This window comes from Vigna radiata, chromosome 7, assembly GCF_000741045.1.
Source record: "Vigna radiata var. radiata cultivar VC1973A chromosome 7, Vradiata_ver6, whole genome shotgun sequence".
Classification (NCBI taxonomy): domain Eukaryota; kingdom Viridiplantae; phylum Streptophyta; class Magnoliopsida; order Fabales; family Fabaceae; genus Vigna; species Vigna radiata.
In genome coordinates, this window is record NC_028357.1 from 41531452 (window position 1) to 41551630 (window position 20179).

The 20179-nt window shown below is 33.9% G+C and overlaps 1 protein-coding gene across 1 annotated transcript; it reads left to right on the plus strand.

Moving 5' to 3' along the window:
* The first annotated feature begins 637 nt into the window (after positions 1-637).
* Positions 638-16239, plus strand: LOC106769367. Its single transcript, XM_014654963.2, has 5 exons — positions 638-1119; positions 1291-4363; positions 5827-5997; positions 15461-15585; positions 15949-16239. The coding sequence occupies exons 1-5, from the start codon at positions 683-685 to the stop codon at positions 16223-16225; spliced, it is 4083 nt and encodes a 1360-aa protein (XP_014510449.1). The 5' UTR covers positions 638-682; the 3' UTR covers positions 16226-16239.
* Positions 16240-20179: the final 3940 nt, after the last annotated feature.

The window sequence follows — 20179 nt, forward strand, 5'->3', positions numbered from 1 at the left end:
TGGTTTATTGTCTAACTATTTTTACATTTATTTGACACATAATATATAGATAAAAAAAATATTTCTTTAACAATTCCTTTTAAATATTTTTATAAAAACAAAATTCAAACAGATCAATAAAACAGTAACACATGTTATAAAAAAGTTAAAATAATGATAAAAATATAAATATTTGAAGTTTTTTTTAAGAAAGAATAAAGTAAAATGCTCCATGATAACCCTCCTCCACCTCCCTCTATAAATACATGCCATGTTCTTCTCTCTTGTTTTTCCCATGTTCTTTTAAGGAATGATTCTTTGACCACCTAAATTTTTTACATTCATTTGACACTACCCTTACTTTTTACTCTCTTCTTTCTTGAAAAATTACATAACTTTACACCTTTTAGACAATTTTATCCTTATATTATGTGTCAAATGAATGTAAAAGTGTGTCATGATATTATTACTTTCTTTTTTTCTCATTTTATTATTCTTGGTTTAGTAATTTATTATTTCTAGAGTTTCTTATTAATTTTAATATTTTTAAAAGATTCAAAAAAGTTCCTCTCTCTTGTATATCTTAGAAGACTACGCTCCAAAAATCAAGTTTTGATCGTGTTTTGTCAGTATTTAAGACATCTCTTTGGTCTCTCATCTTGCTTTCTGTCCACAAATACCGAAATCTACTTTTGCAATCGCAATGGCTTCCGCAGTGTTTGTGAGTTTCAACGATGAAGACACACGCGACACAACAGTTTTTGTTCTTGATCCTCTCAGAAGTAGAGGCATCCAAGTCTTCGTTAAAGGTGAATCCACAACTTTTGACCTGTTTCAAGTGATTGAGCGCTCCCGCCTTTTCATCGTGGTCCTTTCCAAGAACTACGCTTCCTCAATTTGCTGTTTGCGTGAACTAGTGGCGATCATCAATGCTGTTGAATCTTCTCCAAGGTTCCTTCTGCCTATTTTTTATGGTGTCCATCAATCTAACGTGCTGTCTCAGAATGGATGCTATGTTCAAGCCTTTTCGAAACACGAAGAAAGATTCAGGGAACATAAAGAGAGGATGGAAGAAGTGCAGAGATGGAAAGAAGCTCTCACACGAGTGGCCGCTTTCCCGGGTTGGCATATGGAAAATGCGTAAGTATTCCGTTCTTGTGTCGTTAAAGATCTTAATTTATTTTGTATATGTTTAATCATTTCTTAGTCAATCATGTTTATATTTCTTGTATGCAGTTACTACTTATAATTCTTGTTTGCTTCTCTTGGGTGTCAATTTGACATTCTTCATCTTTTTTTATATATTTTCAGGAAAGGAGTTGAAGGTCGTCGTTTTGTTCAACATGCAGTCGATATTTTGAGTCGTGAATTTTCAACTCCTCAAAATGAAACAATATTCAATAGATATGGAAAATTTGAAGATATTGTTCAATATAAAGATGGAGATGAAGTTTCATACAAGGAGCTGCGAGGTTTGATTAGGTTAAGGGATTTTATCAGCCTCGTGCTGACATATCCAGTGAAATTAGAAGAGGACGGTGTATTAAGATCCTGGATTAGTGCATTTCCTGAATGGAAAGCTCAGTTATTTTCCACATATGGTTTTCCTGGGATTTGCAAACCATGGAGTCTACTAACCGAGAAGGCACTGGGATGCATGAAAGGATTCATGCCAGTGGAAATGATGGCTGAAATAGAAAGTGGCCAGAGATCCCTATTCAACCGCAACAATGATGTAATACCAGAAGGCCTTCTCCCCCTAACTGTTGATCTCGCAGTTGACCAACTAATTCAAACTTTGTTTTCTGGAGATTACCGTGCGCGCTATATCAGATTGTTGACCAGAAACTCATCTGAAAAAGAATCTGTAGTAAACAAAATACATACAGCCTTGAAAGATAAACACAACATGTTTGGAATTGACAAAGATTTTCTGACGGACGTTTGGATCAATGCCTTGACATGTGAGACTGATGCGGAAGTTTACATTCAAGAAGAAATCAATAAGGTCATGGTGAGTATTTCTATGACAGAAGGTGATGACATGTTAGTAGACACTGACAAAAAGAAGAGGAGCAATAGGCTGTTGGTGATTGTAGTTGATGCAGATAGCAACAGGAAGCTGGACCTCCAAAAAGTGCAATTTCCTAGTGGGATAGTGGTGTTGATAGCAACTGAGTCTTCAACACAAGCGGTGAAGGATGATGACTTTGGAATTGCATGCACAATGGATTTGAATATTTGGACCCAGGATCATATGTTGCCTTGGAAGCTCTTCTATACGTATGTGCGAAGTTGTATTAGTTGTAGCACATTGGGTTCGTCAACGACCATTCAGGAAATAGCGGTGGAAATAGTCAAGAAAAGCCGTGGCCATCTTCTTGCCATTGTCCTTGTGGCAAAACATCTTAGGTATGTGAAAGATGATAAATACTGGGAGTTTGTACTTGACAAATTAAGCAACCCGAGTCCTTTCTATGATTATCAAGATTGTGACCGAATTGGCATTAGCAGAGTCATGGTCAATGCATTTGTAAATATTATTTGGGAAGACATCGATGACGAACTAAAGCTTTGCCTCCAACTCAGTTTACCTGTTGACAACATTAAAAATGGGGTGAGAGATGATATCTTGGTTTCTTATTGGGCTAATACATTACGATACACACAAGAGCTTGGTGAATACAAGAGACAGTTACCATATTACCTCGAGGAGCTTCTAGACTGTTTTGTCTTGTTGAAGTTTGAAAGTAGAGTTGTCTATTTGCCAATAGAAACCTATGATATAATTAAATCATTACACATCTCAAAACCTTCCATCATATGGCATGGTGCATTAGGATTGACGGATATTGGACAATGGCATAGTCTTATTCAGATAGAATTGGTTAACAAAAATATATGTGAACTACCAGAATCACCAGACTGCCCCAAACTCGAAGTGTTGTTGTTGCAGGGCAATGCTGATTTATTGGATATCCCTGATTTATTTTTCGACCACATGCCTCTACTTCAACACTTGGACTTATCCTACACTAGTATAGGGGATTTGCCCCCTTCTCTCACCAAATTGATGCAACTTAAGAAATTATATCTTAAAGGTTGTGATCTCATCATGGAAATATCCCCGCAAATTTTTCAGCTGAAGAATCTTGAAGAGCTTGATCTTGACGGGACTTTGATAACCCATTTGTCAAAAGACATTCGAGAATTGATCAACCTGCAACGCTTAGTCCTATGCTTTGAGGCATACCATCATGTACGTAGTCGTGGTAAAAAAGGCAACCAGATTTCTAACACAATGATAATTCCTCCTGGAGTGATATCAAATCTTACTCAGTTGAATTATCTAAGCCTTGACGTCGACCCTGAAGATGAGCAATGGAGCGAGAACGTTAATAGTGTCTTGTTGGAAATTTTGGGACTAGAGAAGTTGAAGACGGTGAGCATATATGTTCCAAAGGCTGATCTCTTGGAACTCATACCAGCCGAAAAATCTCTCAATTTCCGATTGGTTGTTGGTCGTCACATGCGGCGTCTAATATCCCGTGTAACACCTGAACTAGAGACAAAATTCAAAGATTTTGACTATAGCATGAAGTTTGTTAATGGTGTAAATGTTCCCAATGGAGTAAAGATGAATCTTGGTCGCTTCGAGGCTTTGTACCTTGACCGACATATGACCATTAAGAGTCTCTCGGATTTCAATTTGAACAACGTACGGAGGTTGAAAGTTTGCATATTGGCGGAATGTAATGAAATGGAAACAATTGTCGATGGTGATAATTCACCTCAACTTTTTTGTCTGGAGTTGTTGAGTGTATTTTATATGAAGAATTTAAGAAGCATTTGCCAACGATGTGACCCCTTTTCCTACTTAAAGTATATGGCATTACACACTTGCCCCATGTTAACTACTATCTTCACCTTACATACTTTTTTCATACTTCCCTTTTTGGAAGAGATTAGTGTTGAAGACTGTCCAAAAGTAACCACCCTAATAAGTCACAACTCACCAAAACTTGAACTAACGTTTTTCCTGCCCAAGTTAAGAGTGATATCGCTTCTTTATCTTCCCAACTTGGTGAATATTTTTAATGGCCTACGTGTTGAACATGTTTTAGAAGAAATGATTTGTTATTGTTGCCCAAAACTCCAAAGTCTTTCCAGATCGGAGTTATCATCGAGTTATTTGAAGTTCATCAAAGGAGAAAGGATGTGGTGGGAAGCATTGGAATGGAGAGTATCAGAGTGGGGTTTTGGTGGTCGACCCAAATTCTTTGACCAATTTTTTAAACCAATTAAGGTGGAGGCCGACATGATGAACCCACCAGCTGCACATCAAGACACTCAAGTAAATGAATATCACGGTACAATGTATCAGGTAATTTTTACTTATCCTCCTTTTCAAATTTCATCATGTTGTAGATATGTTGGGATCTTCCAACCACTGATAACATCTCCATTGCATATTCATACGTCATTGATATCTGATCGTAAAAATATAGTGTCATTGAGATAAAACTTGAATCTTATAAAATCTTATTGGAGTATACTGACGTGTATAAAAAATAAGATCCAGATCTTAAATGAGACCCAACACATTAACTTAACATTTTTAATATATGTACTTTGTGAATAGTAAATTAAAATATTAATTAGAATGTGATTTTTAGAAGAATTTTGTGTTAGAGTAAAAATGGAAAAATAAATTTAAGAGTGTCTTATTTTTAAGAGTCTGCCATGCTGATTTTTTTTTTATATATTCCTTGATTTATTTTTACTATTTAAGTGTCTGAACAAATTAGCAAATGGTGATTATCTTTCTCATCTTACTAAAATAAATTAAAGATTAATAAATTTCAATTTATTAGAATACCAAATTGTTTAATATAGTTGAAAATCCTCAGAATTGAGATTTTGTTAATTTTGACATTATGTAGCTATCTAATTATTACAGACTGGTTTTTTACATTTTAAAAAAAGTGAATATGATAAAAAAAATAGTTGTTTAATATTTTAAAATATAGTGTTATGTTTTTATTCTTACAAGGATAACTTTATAAAACCATTAACAGTATTGATTGCTGTAGCTTGGTTTTGGATTTCTTGGTTCTGGATCTCTGTTTTTGCTATATGGGTATCTTCTCACTAGGCAATTTCTTTCTGTAACTCCACAATTTCAATTTGTATTTCCATAAGTTTTTGTATTTTAAAAGTGCGGGTTAAAATTATGAAAACTCGGTAAAAAAAATGACCTGATTATTGTTATGCCTTGTCTTGTCAAAAGGAGCAAATCAGAAAACAAAGCCATGACCCAATCAAAGCTATTACTTCCTTCACCCCTTAAACATTAAAGTCAAAATTCTAAAAAATAATAAAAATTGTTTTAGTCTAACAAATAAAGGTTATATAGTTGAATTAAAAATTAAGAATAAAGGAAAATCAAGAATATACGTTTTTCATTTTATCTATTAAATTAAAGATTTACAAACATTTTCACATGAAAAATAAAAATAAATAAAAAATTGTAATCTAAAGCTATTTGGTTTAGTGAAATTAAGAATATATTCTTTAAATATAATTACACAAAAGAAGAAAAAAAGTATAAACAAGATTATAATAAGAAGAAAAATAATTTGAAGATCTGAATTAACTTTTTAGAAATAGAACAAACCAAAGAAGAAAAAAAAATGTCTAAAAAAAATTATAAAACAAATACCAAAAGAATATATACTTCTCCCGTTTCAATTATGGTATATCTCTACAATAATTAATTTTGTTACTGTGATCATACACTCTGAACTTCATATTTTGTATTTAATTACTTAAATATCTTCCTTTCAGGGAGTTTCAAGTTCTACCGAGTTGATGTCGAAGTTACATTTAGAAACGCCTCTTTTGTTGCCTTCAACCCCATTTCCGTTGTCGGATAGCAAAGAAGGTGAAGCCCAAAAGCGGAAAGCCGTTATTGAGCCAATAGTAGTACCACCGTTGTTAAGAAGGAAACCAAACCAGGTTTGAGATGCCTTTGTTATTCGTGATTGATTGTTTTTTGTTTTCGTTCTGTATGCATGAGTTGGTTTTCTCGCATTACAAAAGTCATGTTTGATAAACCTGTAAAATTATAAATTTGGAGAAAGCAAGAAAGGAAATGTAAAATATAGTACCATTAGAAGCAGCAACAGGGGAGGGTCCCCATATGTCAACAAAAACAAGTCCAAGGGGTTTAGTGTAGACAATAGTGATAAAGTGTAATTGTTGAGACTTAGTAATAGCACACGTGATCATAAAACATGTTTGTAAGAAATATTACACAAACTCCTAACAATATTAATAGTTTTGGCAGAAGCATGGCCAAGCTGGGAATGCCGTAATTGAAACAATGATATTCTCTCCAAAACGTGAAAGATCCCTACATTTCTTCCAAAAGCCAAATAGGCAATTCTGTTAGTAACAGAATCAATGTGTGTGTGCCTGTGGTTCCCATGCAATGGCTTTCCACTTCTTCCTCTCATAAACATGTTGTACCTTCCTAATATGCCCTCCTAATTCTTTGATTGTGTCACATTGACCTATCATCTTGGTTAGCATCGGGGTAGTCATTGAAGCTAACAGTCAGGCAACAAGAAGCTGATCTTGTTGCTCATGATTAAGAAATTCAACACTAATATTGTTGTTGACGACATTTGCAAGGGTGTTGAACTTACGAAGGAAAGAAAAATCTTCTTATTGGAGACTCCAAATATTCTATATCAACTAGAGATAAAACCAAGTTATAATATATAGGCTTAACATCTATTTTAATTTTGTTCAAAGTGATCTTAATTTTTGTAATTTTTGTTCAATTTACACATTTTCTTTGATGGTGTCTAAATCGTTAACGACACAATATTCACATTAGTCATTATTGAATGAGGTGTAAGTCTTTTGATATACGTGGCAGTTTCTTAATAAGACTGTGACGTGATAGTTTCATCTTTCATCCAAAATTAGGATTTATTATGGTGGAGGCTGTTGTTTGAAGATGGAGGTGTGAGAAATCATGGGATTTTCTGGTCTGGTCTTTTTTTGATTCGCAGGTTTCTCGCGATGGAGAAGATGACAGACAACGTTGTGCATGGTGATGGCAACTAGGTTTCGTTGCGGGTTAAAAGGAGATTTGTGGTGGTGCGAACTGCCATTGTGATTTGGGATTGCAGGTTCGGAATGAGATTCACGATTTTGGGTGCTCGTGATTTTGGGGTTTTGATTCATTTTTCGATTTGGGGCTTTCTAATTTGCAGGTTCGAACAAGTGATGATGGTTTTGTGATGATTGTTGACGGCGTAAATGGAGGTTGATTGTGGTGGTTACGTTTTTTTGTGGATGTAGTGGTTCACGGTGGTTGAAGGAGTGACGTTGTGATTTTTGCTACAAGTTGCTCGCGAGATGGTTATGGTGGCTCGCGGTGGTACTCACGATGATGAGGATGGAGATGCAAGTGGTTGTTGTGGTGGTCAAACAATTGTGCTTGTGACGCTACCCCAGCATGGTTCATTGTTGGTGGGTGGTGGCATGATTCTAGGTGGTGTTATGGTTCATGATGTTTGATGAAAAAGAACAGACTTGCGGTGGCTAGGGCGTTTGGTCTTTGGTGGCATGATGATGAACAATAGTGGCTCGTGGTGCTCTGTGTTGTTGTGTGGTGGTTGACAAAGATGGAAGGTGTAAGGATGGAAAATTGTCAACGACTGTGGAAGGAAACCATGGTGATTTGGTGGTGGATAAGGTTTTGGGTGGTGAGGGATTGAAGATAATGAGATGGATAGAGATATTGGGTAACCACTTCAGAAAAAAAAAAGGGTCATGTTATTCACTGATGGCTCACGTGAACATTGTGTCATTAACGATATAGATGTCATTAGGAAAAAAAAATCAAATTGAACAAAGATTATAAAAATTAGGACTACTTAAAACGCTGAAAAAAGTCGAGTGCCAACAAAACTGACGAAAATAAGGACAAAAATAGGTATTAAGCCTAATATAGTGAGGTTGGGTTAGACCTTCACTTCTTAACATGGTATCAAAGTCATGTATTATATATATCCTAACAATATTTGATTTTGTCACCCACTATCAGAAAATTTATTATTTGTTGCATCTATCATGCCACCTATTATCGGGCCAATATTGTCCACCCATTAATGTCCAGTCCTACATTTGAGATGTATATGTCTTAGCGTGAACGAGTGTGTTGGGGATTTCCGATCTGTTAGCGTAGCTGTGGTAGTATATGCAGAGAAGCAGAAAGTGTATGACAGAGAGTGAGAGAGAAAGAGAGAAGAAGTCTGAAAACTGTAATGTATTATCTATCTTGTGAATAGTACAAAGTGGGGTATTTAACATGTGAAAGAATACACCAGCTGACATAAGAAAGTCAGTTAGTAGTTATGTTTATAACAACATACCCCCCTAAATATAACTAGCTAAAGCTTTAACACCTAGCAGGTCTCTTAGCTGATGAAACCTGGATGGTCTGAGTGCTTTGGTGAAAATGTCAGCCTTTTGAACTTCAGTTGAGCAGTGCAACAACTCAATCTTACATTGACTCACTAAATCTCTTAGAAAATGAAACTTAGTATCAATATGTTTACTCTTACCGTGAAACACAGGATTTTTAAACAAGCTTATTGCAGATTTGTTGTCTACCATCAATTGTATGGGTTTTCTGCAGTTAAGCTTCAAATCTCCAAGGAGTGACTCTAGCTAAATGCACTAACAAGTTGTCTCTGCGGATGCTATGTATTCAGCTTCACATGTTGATAGTGCCACCACACTTTGCTTCTTGGAGCACTATGAGATAGGTGCCCCAACATATTGAATGAAATAGTTGTATGTGCTGCTTCTATCCACTGTGTCTCCACTCAAATCCGAGTCACACCAAACCTCTAATATTCCTTCTGATTTGTTAGTAGCTCTGGGAAATGAAAGACCAAAATTTACAGTTCCCTTCAAGTACCTTAATACGTGTTTTGCTGTTGTCAAGTGTGACACCCTTGGTTCATGCATGAATTTGCTTAGCAAGCCAACACCATAACTAATGTCAGGTCTACTATTACAGATATACCTCGAGGAACCCACTATTTGTTTATAAAGAGAGGCATCTACACGTTCTTCTTCATGTTGTTTCGTAAGTTTGAGATTAGCGATTACAGGAGTGGGAGTATAGTTGTAGTTACTCATGTTGAAGCGTTTCAATACCTCGCTGATGTACTTTGCTTGGTGTAAAATAATTCCATTTGCAGTTTTATCAAATTTAAGCCCGAGAAAATAACCCAGATCGCCTAGGTCGAACATTTCATATTCTTCTTTCATTTTCCTTTTAAACAAATCGATTTCCTCTTCAGAGTCTCTAGTAACAAGGAGATCATCCACGTACAAACATACTAGAAGCTTGTTCTGTGATCCAACACTTCTCACGTACACACCAAATTCAACAGAACTCTTTTGAAATCCCAGTTTGATCAATAAAGCATTGATGTGATCATTCTAAGCTCGTGGTGCTTGTTTGAGTTTGTATAATGCCTTATTTAGCCTATACACCTTGTGCTTTTTACCTTGTATCTCGGATCCGGGTGGCTGCATCACGTAAACTTCCTCTTTCAAAGGACCATTGAGAAAAGCATATTTCACATCTAACTGTTGAATTCTCCAGTTATTCCAGCTAGCCACTGCTATCACGAGCCTTACAGTCTCAATCCTTGCAGCAGTTGCATAAACCTCTGTGTAGTCAACTCCTTGTTGTTGCAGGAAACTCTTCATTCATGGCTTTTTCCCTTCCTTTATGTCAATAGCTTGCCTCCAAGTGATGGGCTCTACATCTGCCAGAAACGCAAAGTGAACCAAGTCCCCAGAGTCTGTTATGTCACTATCTGCGAACAACTCGTGGTTTGCCAGTCTGGTGGAAGGAAACCTTACTCTTTGAGATCTCCTACTGTTGCCTTCATCATTAACAACATTTTGTCTTGAATCATCTTCTTCAAGCCAACCAGAACCTAATTCTGGTTTGTCATCTGCCTTCTGTCAATCATAAACAACCCCTTCATCCACTGTTATGTCTCTGTTGATGATCACCTGTTCCTTTTCTGAGTTGAACAACCTATATGCTCCTGTTGAGTGATAGCCCACAAGAATCAATGTTTGACTTCTGTCATCAAGCTTTCTCCTCTTCTCCTTTGGGACATGTTTGTAACAAACAGATCCAAAAACCCACAGATGATTAACAGATGGTTTGTCACCTGACCAAGCTTCTTCAGGGGTGTAATTAGGCAAGGATCTTGTTGGACATCTATTCAGTAGATAGGCTGTTGTAGACACGGCTTCTCCCCACAAAAAATGTGGCATCTTCTTCGATTTGAGCATGCACTGGTCATGTCAAGCAACATTCGGTTTCTTCTCTCTACAAGACCATTGTATTGGGGGTGTGTATGGTGCCACTACTTCGTGTACGGTTCCTCTCTTGGTGCAAAATTCATTCATCTCAAGTGAATTGAATTCTCCTCCACCGTCTGTTCTGAGAATTCTCACTTGCAAGCCAGATTCTCTCTCTACCATAGCACAAAATTTAACAAATCGTAAGTATACATTCTTTTTCTCCTTAATCAAATAAACCCACAACTTTCTGGTCCATTCATCTACGAAGAGTAAGAAGTATTTATTACCTCCTATTGTTTCCACATTAAATGGGCCACAGACATCCGAGTAAACGACAACGAGTGGTTGTTTTGCCCTCTTGTGCATAATTTGTTTGAACTTAGTTCTGCTCTGCTTCCCGACAGCGCATCCTTCACACACTTTGTCAGGGATCTATATCTTTGGAACTCCTTTTACAAGATCTTTGCTCTTCAACGACTTTAGGCTTTTAAAGTTCAAGTGCCTTGCGTGCCACAAACAAGCTTCGTTCCTGATATCAACAGCAGTCAAACATTGTACATTAATCGTATTGAGATTTACCTTGAAGGTTTTATTCCTTGAAAGGGGGGCTCTAAGAACGAGTCGCTGCTTCTGATCAAATATCTTTATGTGTTTTTGGTGCATGGTCATCACGTAGCCTTTTTCAAGCAGTTGTCCCAAACTCAACAGGTTGCTCTTCATCGAAGGAACACACAAGACGTTGTTCATGTACGCGAGTCGTCCGTCTTTGCATCTGATCAAAACCCTGTCGGTGCCTTCAACCATTATCACGTTGTTGTCTGCAAATCTTACACAGCTTCTGACTTTTGGATCAAGATCAATCAGCCACTCCTTCTTGCCCGTCATATGGTTGGAGCAGCTCGTGTCTAAATACCAAGAATCATCTTCTTCAGCATGGCCAGGATTATATGACATCAACACGTGTTCATCCCCTTTCTGACACCGGTTTACACTGTGCACTTCATTTATTTCCTCCTTTTGACATTTTCCTTCACTGCATGTTTCCATTTTGCATTCACTAGAACATTTATCTTGTTCTAATTTCCTCCGTTGTGCTTTCTTGGGCAAATCAATAATGCTCATCAACATCACGTGATCTGAGTCAGAGTTATCAGCTTCTTGCGCTAGGTTAGCCTCCTCATTTCCTTGGTTTTTCTTCACAGCAGCGTCATTATGCCAACATTCGGATGAATAATGTCCGAACTTACTGCATGTATAACATTGTATATTTCTTTTGTCTATTTTACCTCTTCCTCGTCCTTTCGGAGGTTTTCCGCCTCTCTTGCTTTCGTTCTTGTTTTCACCATATTCATCTTCATCGTTGTGGTCTGAAACACTTGAGTTTCTTCCTCCTGTTCGACCTCCCTAAGCGCAGCCTTTGCCTCTTCCATTACCGCGTCCTCTAGATTTGTAACTGCTCTTGGCCTATAGGGCTTGGTTTGTACCTAGACCCACTTCTTTCTCTACATTTCTCCTTTCAATTAATCTTTGTTCATGTGCCTCTAGTGAATTTTGTAGCTCTTCTACCTTCATTTCCTCAAGATTCTTGCTTTCTTCTATCGCAACAACGATATAATCAAATTGGGGTGTCAAGGTTCTGAGAATCTTCTAAATTAATTTCTTGTCTTTCACAACTTTGTCGCAGGATCTCATCACATTTACAACAACTTGAATCCTTCCAATGTAGTCAACAATGGTCTCTTGGTCGTTCATGCAAAGAAGTTTGTATTGACGCTGCAAGGATTGTAAATGAACCTTTTTTACCTTGCCAGAATTATCGTATCCCTCCTACAAGATGTTCCACGCTTCTTTTGTTGTTTATGCTTTCGAAATCTTCTGGAAAATGGTTGCCGAAACACACTGATGTAGAAGCATCCATGCCTTGCAGTCTAAACGTTTATTTTCTTTGTATCGCTTTGTTTCTTCAGAGTCACCTTTCGCTGATTCAACCTTTGCTGACTCTTTGAAACCCTTTTTGACAATCTCATCAACTTCTTGATAGCCAAGAATGGCTTCCATTTTGACGCATCAGTCGTCAAACCTTTTTCCGTCAAACACGGGAAGATTGTTATGCACTACGCCGACCATTTTCTTTGAAAGTCGCGATCTAATCTCCCAGTTTCGAACCGAGCTCCTGATACCACTGTTAGCGCAGTTGTGGTAGTATATGCAGAGAAGCAGAAAGTGTATGACAGAGAGTGAGAGAGAAAGAGAGAAGAAGTCTGAAAACTGTAATGTATTATTTATCTTGTGAATAGTACAAAGTGGGGTATTTAACATGTGAAAGAATACACCAACTGACATAAGAAAGTCAGTTAGTAGTTATGTTTATAACAACACAATCAACTAAAGATAAGATCAAATTATATTATATAAGTGGGTTAAGATCACCCTATAAATCAATTTTATGAAATTGAGATTAATTTAAAGTTTACCTCTTGACACCTTTAAAAACTTTTAAAAACTGCACGAGTTTAAGGCCACGAACAATTGTTGTAACTTGCCATTGTGAGACCAAGAAATCGTCTTCATACGAGTGGAGGTAGATGGGAACGTTGAAGGTATGAGGTGTGGAGAGAAGAGAAGAATATTCTTAATGGAAGGCAGAGGAGGAGGAAGACATTTTTATAGAGAGAAAAAAGAAGGTTCTTGATACATGTAAGAAGGATATTAGATAATAGAAAGCATAGAAGACCAGAAAGAAAAGAGAAGCGCAATTGTCATTCATGGAGTGATAGCCATGAGTAATATATAGAACAAAGAGAAAGAAGATATATGTAAATAACATAAGAGCTTAAATATATGATCCATCAGAGGTTACCTACTTTTATAGTTAGGAATGACAAAAAAAAGTTACAGGTACAATTTTATCCGGTGATCGAATTGAGAGTAGACACTGTTCATATTCGATCCGATCGGATGTCATTCTTAATACTAGTCAATATTTAGAATTTGTTCATTAATAATATATAATAACAACCCTTGCTAAGCAAGGTTCGTGATTCATCAACTACACTTTCTAGAAGTTTCGCTTTTAGTCTCGAAATAAATATAAAGTAGAATTGGCTAGTCTTTAATTACAAGGAATCCAAAACTCATTAAACGATAAAAGAGAGAAATATGAGATTTACATAGATTGTTGTTTAAGTTTAATAAATAAGACATTTATGTGGATTGTTTCTTCCTTTTTATTTCCTTCCTTAGAAGCATGCATAAATTTTATGGCCATAGCCACGTTCAATGTTTAAAGTATAATTTAGTCTTAAATACTAATTTAATTTTTATTTTTTGTTGAATTTATTTAATAAGTTTAATTAGGCTTAAATATTAATTTAGTCTTTATTTTTATTGAGCTTGTTTAATATGGGTATTTTTTTTATAGTTAATAAGATTTCAATTTTCGTTATATTTTTTTTATCTAATCTTTCTATTAACATGTTTAAATACCAATAATATGTGAACAAATTATGTTATTTGTTAGTTTTACGATTTTTTAAATCTTTTATTAATTTAAAAGAAAATTGTTTATGTATCAAGTTAGTATTGTGTTAGTTTCATTCAGAATTAATGTTTTATATTTAATTTAGTCTTTATATTTGTTATTTTGATCCAATTCAGTCTTTTTATTTTCTAAAACGAAACAATTTTGTCTTTCTATAAATTGATACCAAATTTTATTTTTATGTAAATGTTATACTGATATTTTTATTAAAATTTACATTTTCATTAAATATTTGTGGAATTACTTTTAAATAAATTCTAACTATATTATTAGAATATATTTATTAGATTTATGTTTAATTTTTACTACATAATAATAAGATTAAAGTTGGTTTAAACATAATAAATAATTTTGCTTCTACTTTTAAACTAACTCTAACTCTATTTTTTTTAACATAAGCAAGAATTATGTAAATCTAATAATTATATTATAATAATATAATGCATTTTAATAAAAGGTATTAGTATAACATTTTAATAAAAAATAAATTTGGTTATTGAAGAGACAAAATTGTTTCATTTTAGTAAAATATTAATATAACATTTATAAAAAAATTAAATTTAATCTCAATTAAGTAATATTATTCTTTTTTTTTTTAAATTGAGACTGAATTAAATATATGACATCAATACATGATAATGACATCATTATTAATACGTGATACTATAGCTAACACATGAATAATTTTTTTAAAATTAAGAAGAAAAAAAACAAAAAAAAAATCATGAATGTGACATACTTTGTTTACATGTTATTAATTATTTAAATACATCAGAAAAAAAAATACTAAATTAACAAAAATTAACTAAAATTTGAACCTTATTAACTATGAAAAAAAAATCAAATAGAATAAATTCAATGAAAATAGAGATTAAAATAATATTTAACTCTTTAATTTAATATAATTTGTCAAATATAAGTTTATATATCTTTACTTTTTAGAAAATATTATTTTATATTTTATGGATTACATAATTGTTAATCAAAATTTTGTTATTAAGTTTTATAAAATTTTACTTTTAATAATTAAACAAATAAATCATTCAAATTATTTTTGTAACACATTTAATATGTAGTAATTTTAATTTTAAAGATCCACTTTCAACTGTATCAATAGTATAAATTACAAGTATTATGAATAATAATTTATCGATAATGCATATATATGAAGGAAAATGCAATCTTTTAAATATTTGACATATTTACTGAAATTTTAACTCCTTTTGTGTATTCTTATTCCAATATCTTTAGTTTAGAAATAAATCAATATTTTGAATATTATAGTAGTAAGTACTATGTAGGACTTAAGTCTTTCAACTTTAATGAAATATTCTTTTCAGCCAATCTTCGTCTAAACCATCAACCAATACATTGTTTTATTTTTCTTTGAAAATATATTAAGTCTTAAATCAGAGCAGATATGTGATTTACACACCTAGCTTGATTCATGTAGACATCAAATATTGTTGAGTGAATAGTCTGATGAGTATTCTGGTTTTTATTTTTTGGAATGACAATTAATAGGGTGGTTATAAAAGAAGACTTCTCCCCCAAGCTGTCAAAGAGATACGTACTGATCAGACTTTAGATGATGGATTTAGCTGGAGAAAATATGGGCAGAAGGACGTTCTTGGAGCTAAGTATCCCAGGTTAGTTAAAAGCTCTCTATTCATTTTGGCTTTCTCTTGTTATCAAACACGTCTAATTAATATTTCAAATTTGTTATTTAAATTCTCATCTGGAACATTAACTCCAATGAAACTTCATTAACATTAAGAAGAAATATAATTCAACTATAATATATAAATATATAAATGGAAATTTCATTTCATAAATTAGTTTTGTGAGTTTCAACATATTGTTTACTATAATATAGTTCCAATGCATAAAACAAAACGGCTTCTATTAATACATTTATTTGCTATACTTTGCCTGTCTAATGTTTATATTAAGAACATATAAAGAAGATATAGTTTTACCCAAAAGTTGACAACTACTGCTTTGCACTGCAGAGAATATTACCGCTGCCCACATAAAAGCACACAAGGGTGCCCAGCATTAAAAGGTGTTCAAAGGTTAGATGGCGACCCAACAACATTTGAGGTAGCTTACAGGGGAACTCATAGTTGCACCCAAAAACAGGATTTAATAGCAGAAAGTGGAGATGCCGAAGTATTAGAAGATTTTGGGGGAAAAGCAAATTCTGCATCATCTAGCAACAAAAGTTCTATTACTGTTTTGGAGGAAATATCAGCTGAACCGGAAGAACTTCAGATGAGTCTACCTTAAGAAGATGATTTAGATTTGAGAGTATGATGATTCAAATAATTTACATGTGACATTTTTAGACGACCTATTTTTAAACAAATAGAGTAAAAATATTTATCAAAATCTTAGATTTGAATCTATCTTATTGTTCCAAATATTTTATATGTCATTTTTAGATGATTATATTTTTAAACAGATAGGATTAGAGATGACAAGAAGGTATCTACAGATAAAATATGTAGCTAATAGTTACTATCGACCTACGATTAACGAATAGCTGTTATTTAATATCTCTTTTTAAACAAGTTGGGTATTAAATTATCTCTTCCGTGATTATCCATTATCCACAAAAGCAATAAAAAAATATTAATTTTTATTTTTTAAATTAAATTTAATAAAAAATAAAATTAATTTATATTTTATTAGGTTAAATTTAATTAAAATTAAATTTTAATTTATCTTATATTAATATATATATATATATTATAATTTTATTTAAAAAATATAAAAATATATTTTTTTTAATTTTTTCAGATACTCGTAAATATTTTTTAAGTTTAAATCATTTTTTAGTCCTTAAGTTAAGTTCTTATGTTCAATTTAGTCCTTGTTTTTAAAAATGTCAACCTTTAGTCCTTATGATATGAAAAATGTATCAATATTTTGTACCTAGGTATTCAATATTTTGTCCCTGTGTTTTTTATACATAGGTATTCAATATTTTGTGATTTGTTAACGGATAGGACTGATTTGATACATTTTTTATATCATAGGGACTAAAGATTGATATTTTAAAAAACGGGGACTAAACTGAACATTAGAACTTAACTTAACTTAGAGATAATAAAGGATTTAAACCTATTTTTTAAGTCGAAACCCATTCAGACAGATTGCGGGTCAGGTGAAATAGAAAAACCCATACCCAATCCGTTGCGAGTCAAGTGAAATAAAGAAACTCATACCCGATCCGATGCCTTGTGATTCTTATGTAAAATAAAGGTTTAATGGTTCAATAAGTCTTTATTTTCGTCCAAAATTTTAAATAGGTCTCTTTGTTTTTCCGCGTCTCAATTAGGTCTTTATTTTTGTTTATTTTATGCAAATAAATCATTTCCGTCAATTTCATCAAAAGACGTTAATTATTGTGTGAAGTGGCCTTGATGACATTGCATTTTTAAAACACGTGTCAAAAAGATGTGTAAAATGAATTTTTTAAAATTTAAAATTAAAGATTTAAGTAAATATATTATAATATTTACTTAGATGAAATAAAGAAAGGGCAAAGGTTATAAATTTGATTGTTCTTTTGTTGAAACATCTCTCCATTGCTGAAACATAAAATCTCTAATTTGATTTTGCCCCTTTTTTCCTAATAAGCTTTTTCTTCCTCCGTCTAGAACTCAAAGAGGGCCTAGAGTCTTCTTCGTCGTTGCCACATCTTCACGCATCTAGACCAGCGTCGCCGCACATCTCCTTGAGCGGCCAAGCGTCATCGTCAGTGGCGACAGTGGAGGGAGATCGACACAGATGCAGAGAAATCCCCAGCGGCGACAATGGAGGGTGCAACAACTGCTGTGTTGCGCGGATTGGGTGCACCTGTAGTAACTACGAGAGTACTCACTGCCTTTCACTTGTTTTTGGCCATATTTTCTCCGGTAAAATAAATCAGCGTAATGCTTCCAAATGAAAACGAAATCAGCGAGTGTGCCTCCCTAACAGCGCGCTGCTTCCACAATAAACCAACGCCTCTTTTCTCTTAAAGCACCCAATGAAATGTCGCGTCTCTTAAATGAAAATGAATCAACTTGTGTGCTAAAAGAAAATCATTGTGTAATTACCTCCCTTAATGAAAAAATACATATTCTTCATAAACTTCCATCACCGAATGAATGTCCGCATTACCATATTTGGGTTCTAAGTTGTGGCAACGACGAAGAAGACCCTAAGCCCTCTTTGGGTTCTAAGCGGAGGAAGAAAAAGCTTAGGAAAATGATAGTTTCAGACCCTCTCCATGACAAATTTTTGACACCAACAACGTGTCACGCTCTGATTGGTTAGCCTTAAATAAAATAAAAAAAAATTTAAATGACGTGGATTAGTGTCTGACAGAGAGGGCAATGTAACATTTTGAATTCACATTTCATTTTTCAGATTTCAGATTTTGAACCAAACCCTAGAGAGAGAAAGTCTCCCTCCCTCCCAACCATCAAAGCTCCGTGATGTTGCCACACCGTAGTTCGTTGCCGTTTAACCGACACCGGAGGTAATACCGTTCACCGCAACCGTTCCACCGTTAGTTGCTTATGAAGCCAGAAAACGCCATTGGAGGTCGGTTTTCGAAGCTTTTTTTCATTTATTTCGTTATTGGTTAGCTTTTGTTCGGTGGGTTTAATTTTTCTAAAACTTTTTTAGGCATTTAGGTTTTGTCTTGATAAAGTTGAATGTTTTTCCGAAGTTTTTGTTGAACATTTGGTCCAAAATGTCCTTCATTGGTGGAAAGTTCGAATTCTTTTTGTTAAATTCTTTACTAGGCATTTAGGATTTTTTTGTTGAATATATCTTTTAAAGTTAATAGTGACAATGAAAGTCATTCTTTCTCCTCTAAATAAGCTTGTGATTAACTTATTTTTTGAGCACCCGTTTGTTACTGTCTTTTTTTTTTTCTAATTTTTCTTTTCATTCTTTCTTCAAAAGAGTTAAAATGTTGATGTTGAGGATTATGATCGAGTGAAGAAACTTGCTATAGAAATTCAGGTTGTTTTATTAGCATAAATTGCTCATTTAAATGAGTATTGGGGCCTTTTTCAACCTTGCAGTTGTATAACACAATTGATTTTTTGATACATGTTTCATGCCTTATACATGAACTTTGGCTGATTCAAATGTAGATGTCCTAGTTCAAATTAGAAGATATGAAGATGCTAGTGGTGGTGTTGCTCAAGCTATGGATGATTTGGAGGTTCCTTCAATTGATGATAAATATTGAAGATCATGGAGGAGATGATGACTTTAATGAATATGAAGATCATGTGGAGGAAGATAACTATCATGTATTTAATATGAATTATTTTATTGGATAGTTTGTTTCAAACATTTGTGAATGTATAAGTTGTTTTTCAAATAAGAAGTCTATCAGAGAAGCAGGATTTTCACGTCTAGAAAAAGATCTTGCAAGCCACTGATTGCAGCTTATGAAGGGAGAAAAGAGAATTCAAGACATTCTGCATGATGAGGTCACTGGGATATTCTTTATATTTGATGTTTGGTGATATATTTTCTCTATTAACATTAATTGTGTTATGATTTAACAAGGCTAACCTAAAACTTGATTTGGAGAAGAATAGGAAATAATTGGCTCATTATAAGGTGCGTGGAAGTTCTTATTTTGAAAAATGGATAGTGTTCAATTTGGATAACTGTATTCTCCAATTGTTAAATTATTTTCACATTACTTTTCTTTTCCATCCTTTTCGAGAAGAGGATTGATGTTTTGTTAAGGTAGAAGGAAGACGTGGGTAAAGAGAACCAACAACTATCTAGGCAATTAGATGAGATTAAACAAGGTGATAAAATTATTTTTCCAATCTCTATTACGTTGTTGTCCATGTTTATATTTGTTTCTAAATTGCTATTGTTGTTGGAATTACTTGTTAAAATTTCATGGTGTATATTAGAGAAAAGTTCAACACCTGATACAACTAATGAACAAGTGATGAAGGAAGAAAAGGACACAAATACAGAATCATTTGAAACTGTAGTTTTGTTTTAATTCACTTTCATAATTTTACCTATTTTGTTATGAACAACTCTATTTTTCTTAATTTTACTTGTTATTTTTTATTGCTAGATTATGGAGACACATCTAGAGAGACTTAGAGATGAATTAAAGAAGGAGAAGAAAGAAAGTCGCCTTGAGAGAGGGAGACGACTAAAGAGTGAAAAGGCCATAAAGGACTCTTACAACAATGTTGAGCA

Bases quoted from the DNA above. Each gene is read 5' to 3' on its own strand.
- LOC106769367 (XM_014654963.2), top strand. From the start codon at position 683: ATGGCTTCCGCAGTGTTTGTGAGTTTCAACGATGAAGACACACGCGAC. The intron at 1,120-1,290 runs GTAAGTATTCCG...ATATATTTTCAG, and splicing joins GGTTGGCATATGGAAAATGC to GAAAGGAGTTGAAGGTCGTC. The intron at 4,364-5,826 runs GTAATTTTTACT...TCTTCCTTTCAG, and splicing joins ATCACGGTACAATGTATCAG to GGAGTTTCAAGTTCTACCGA.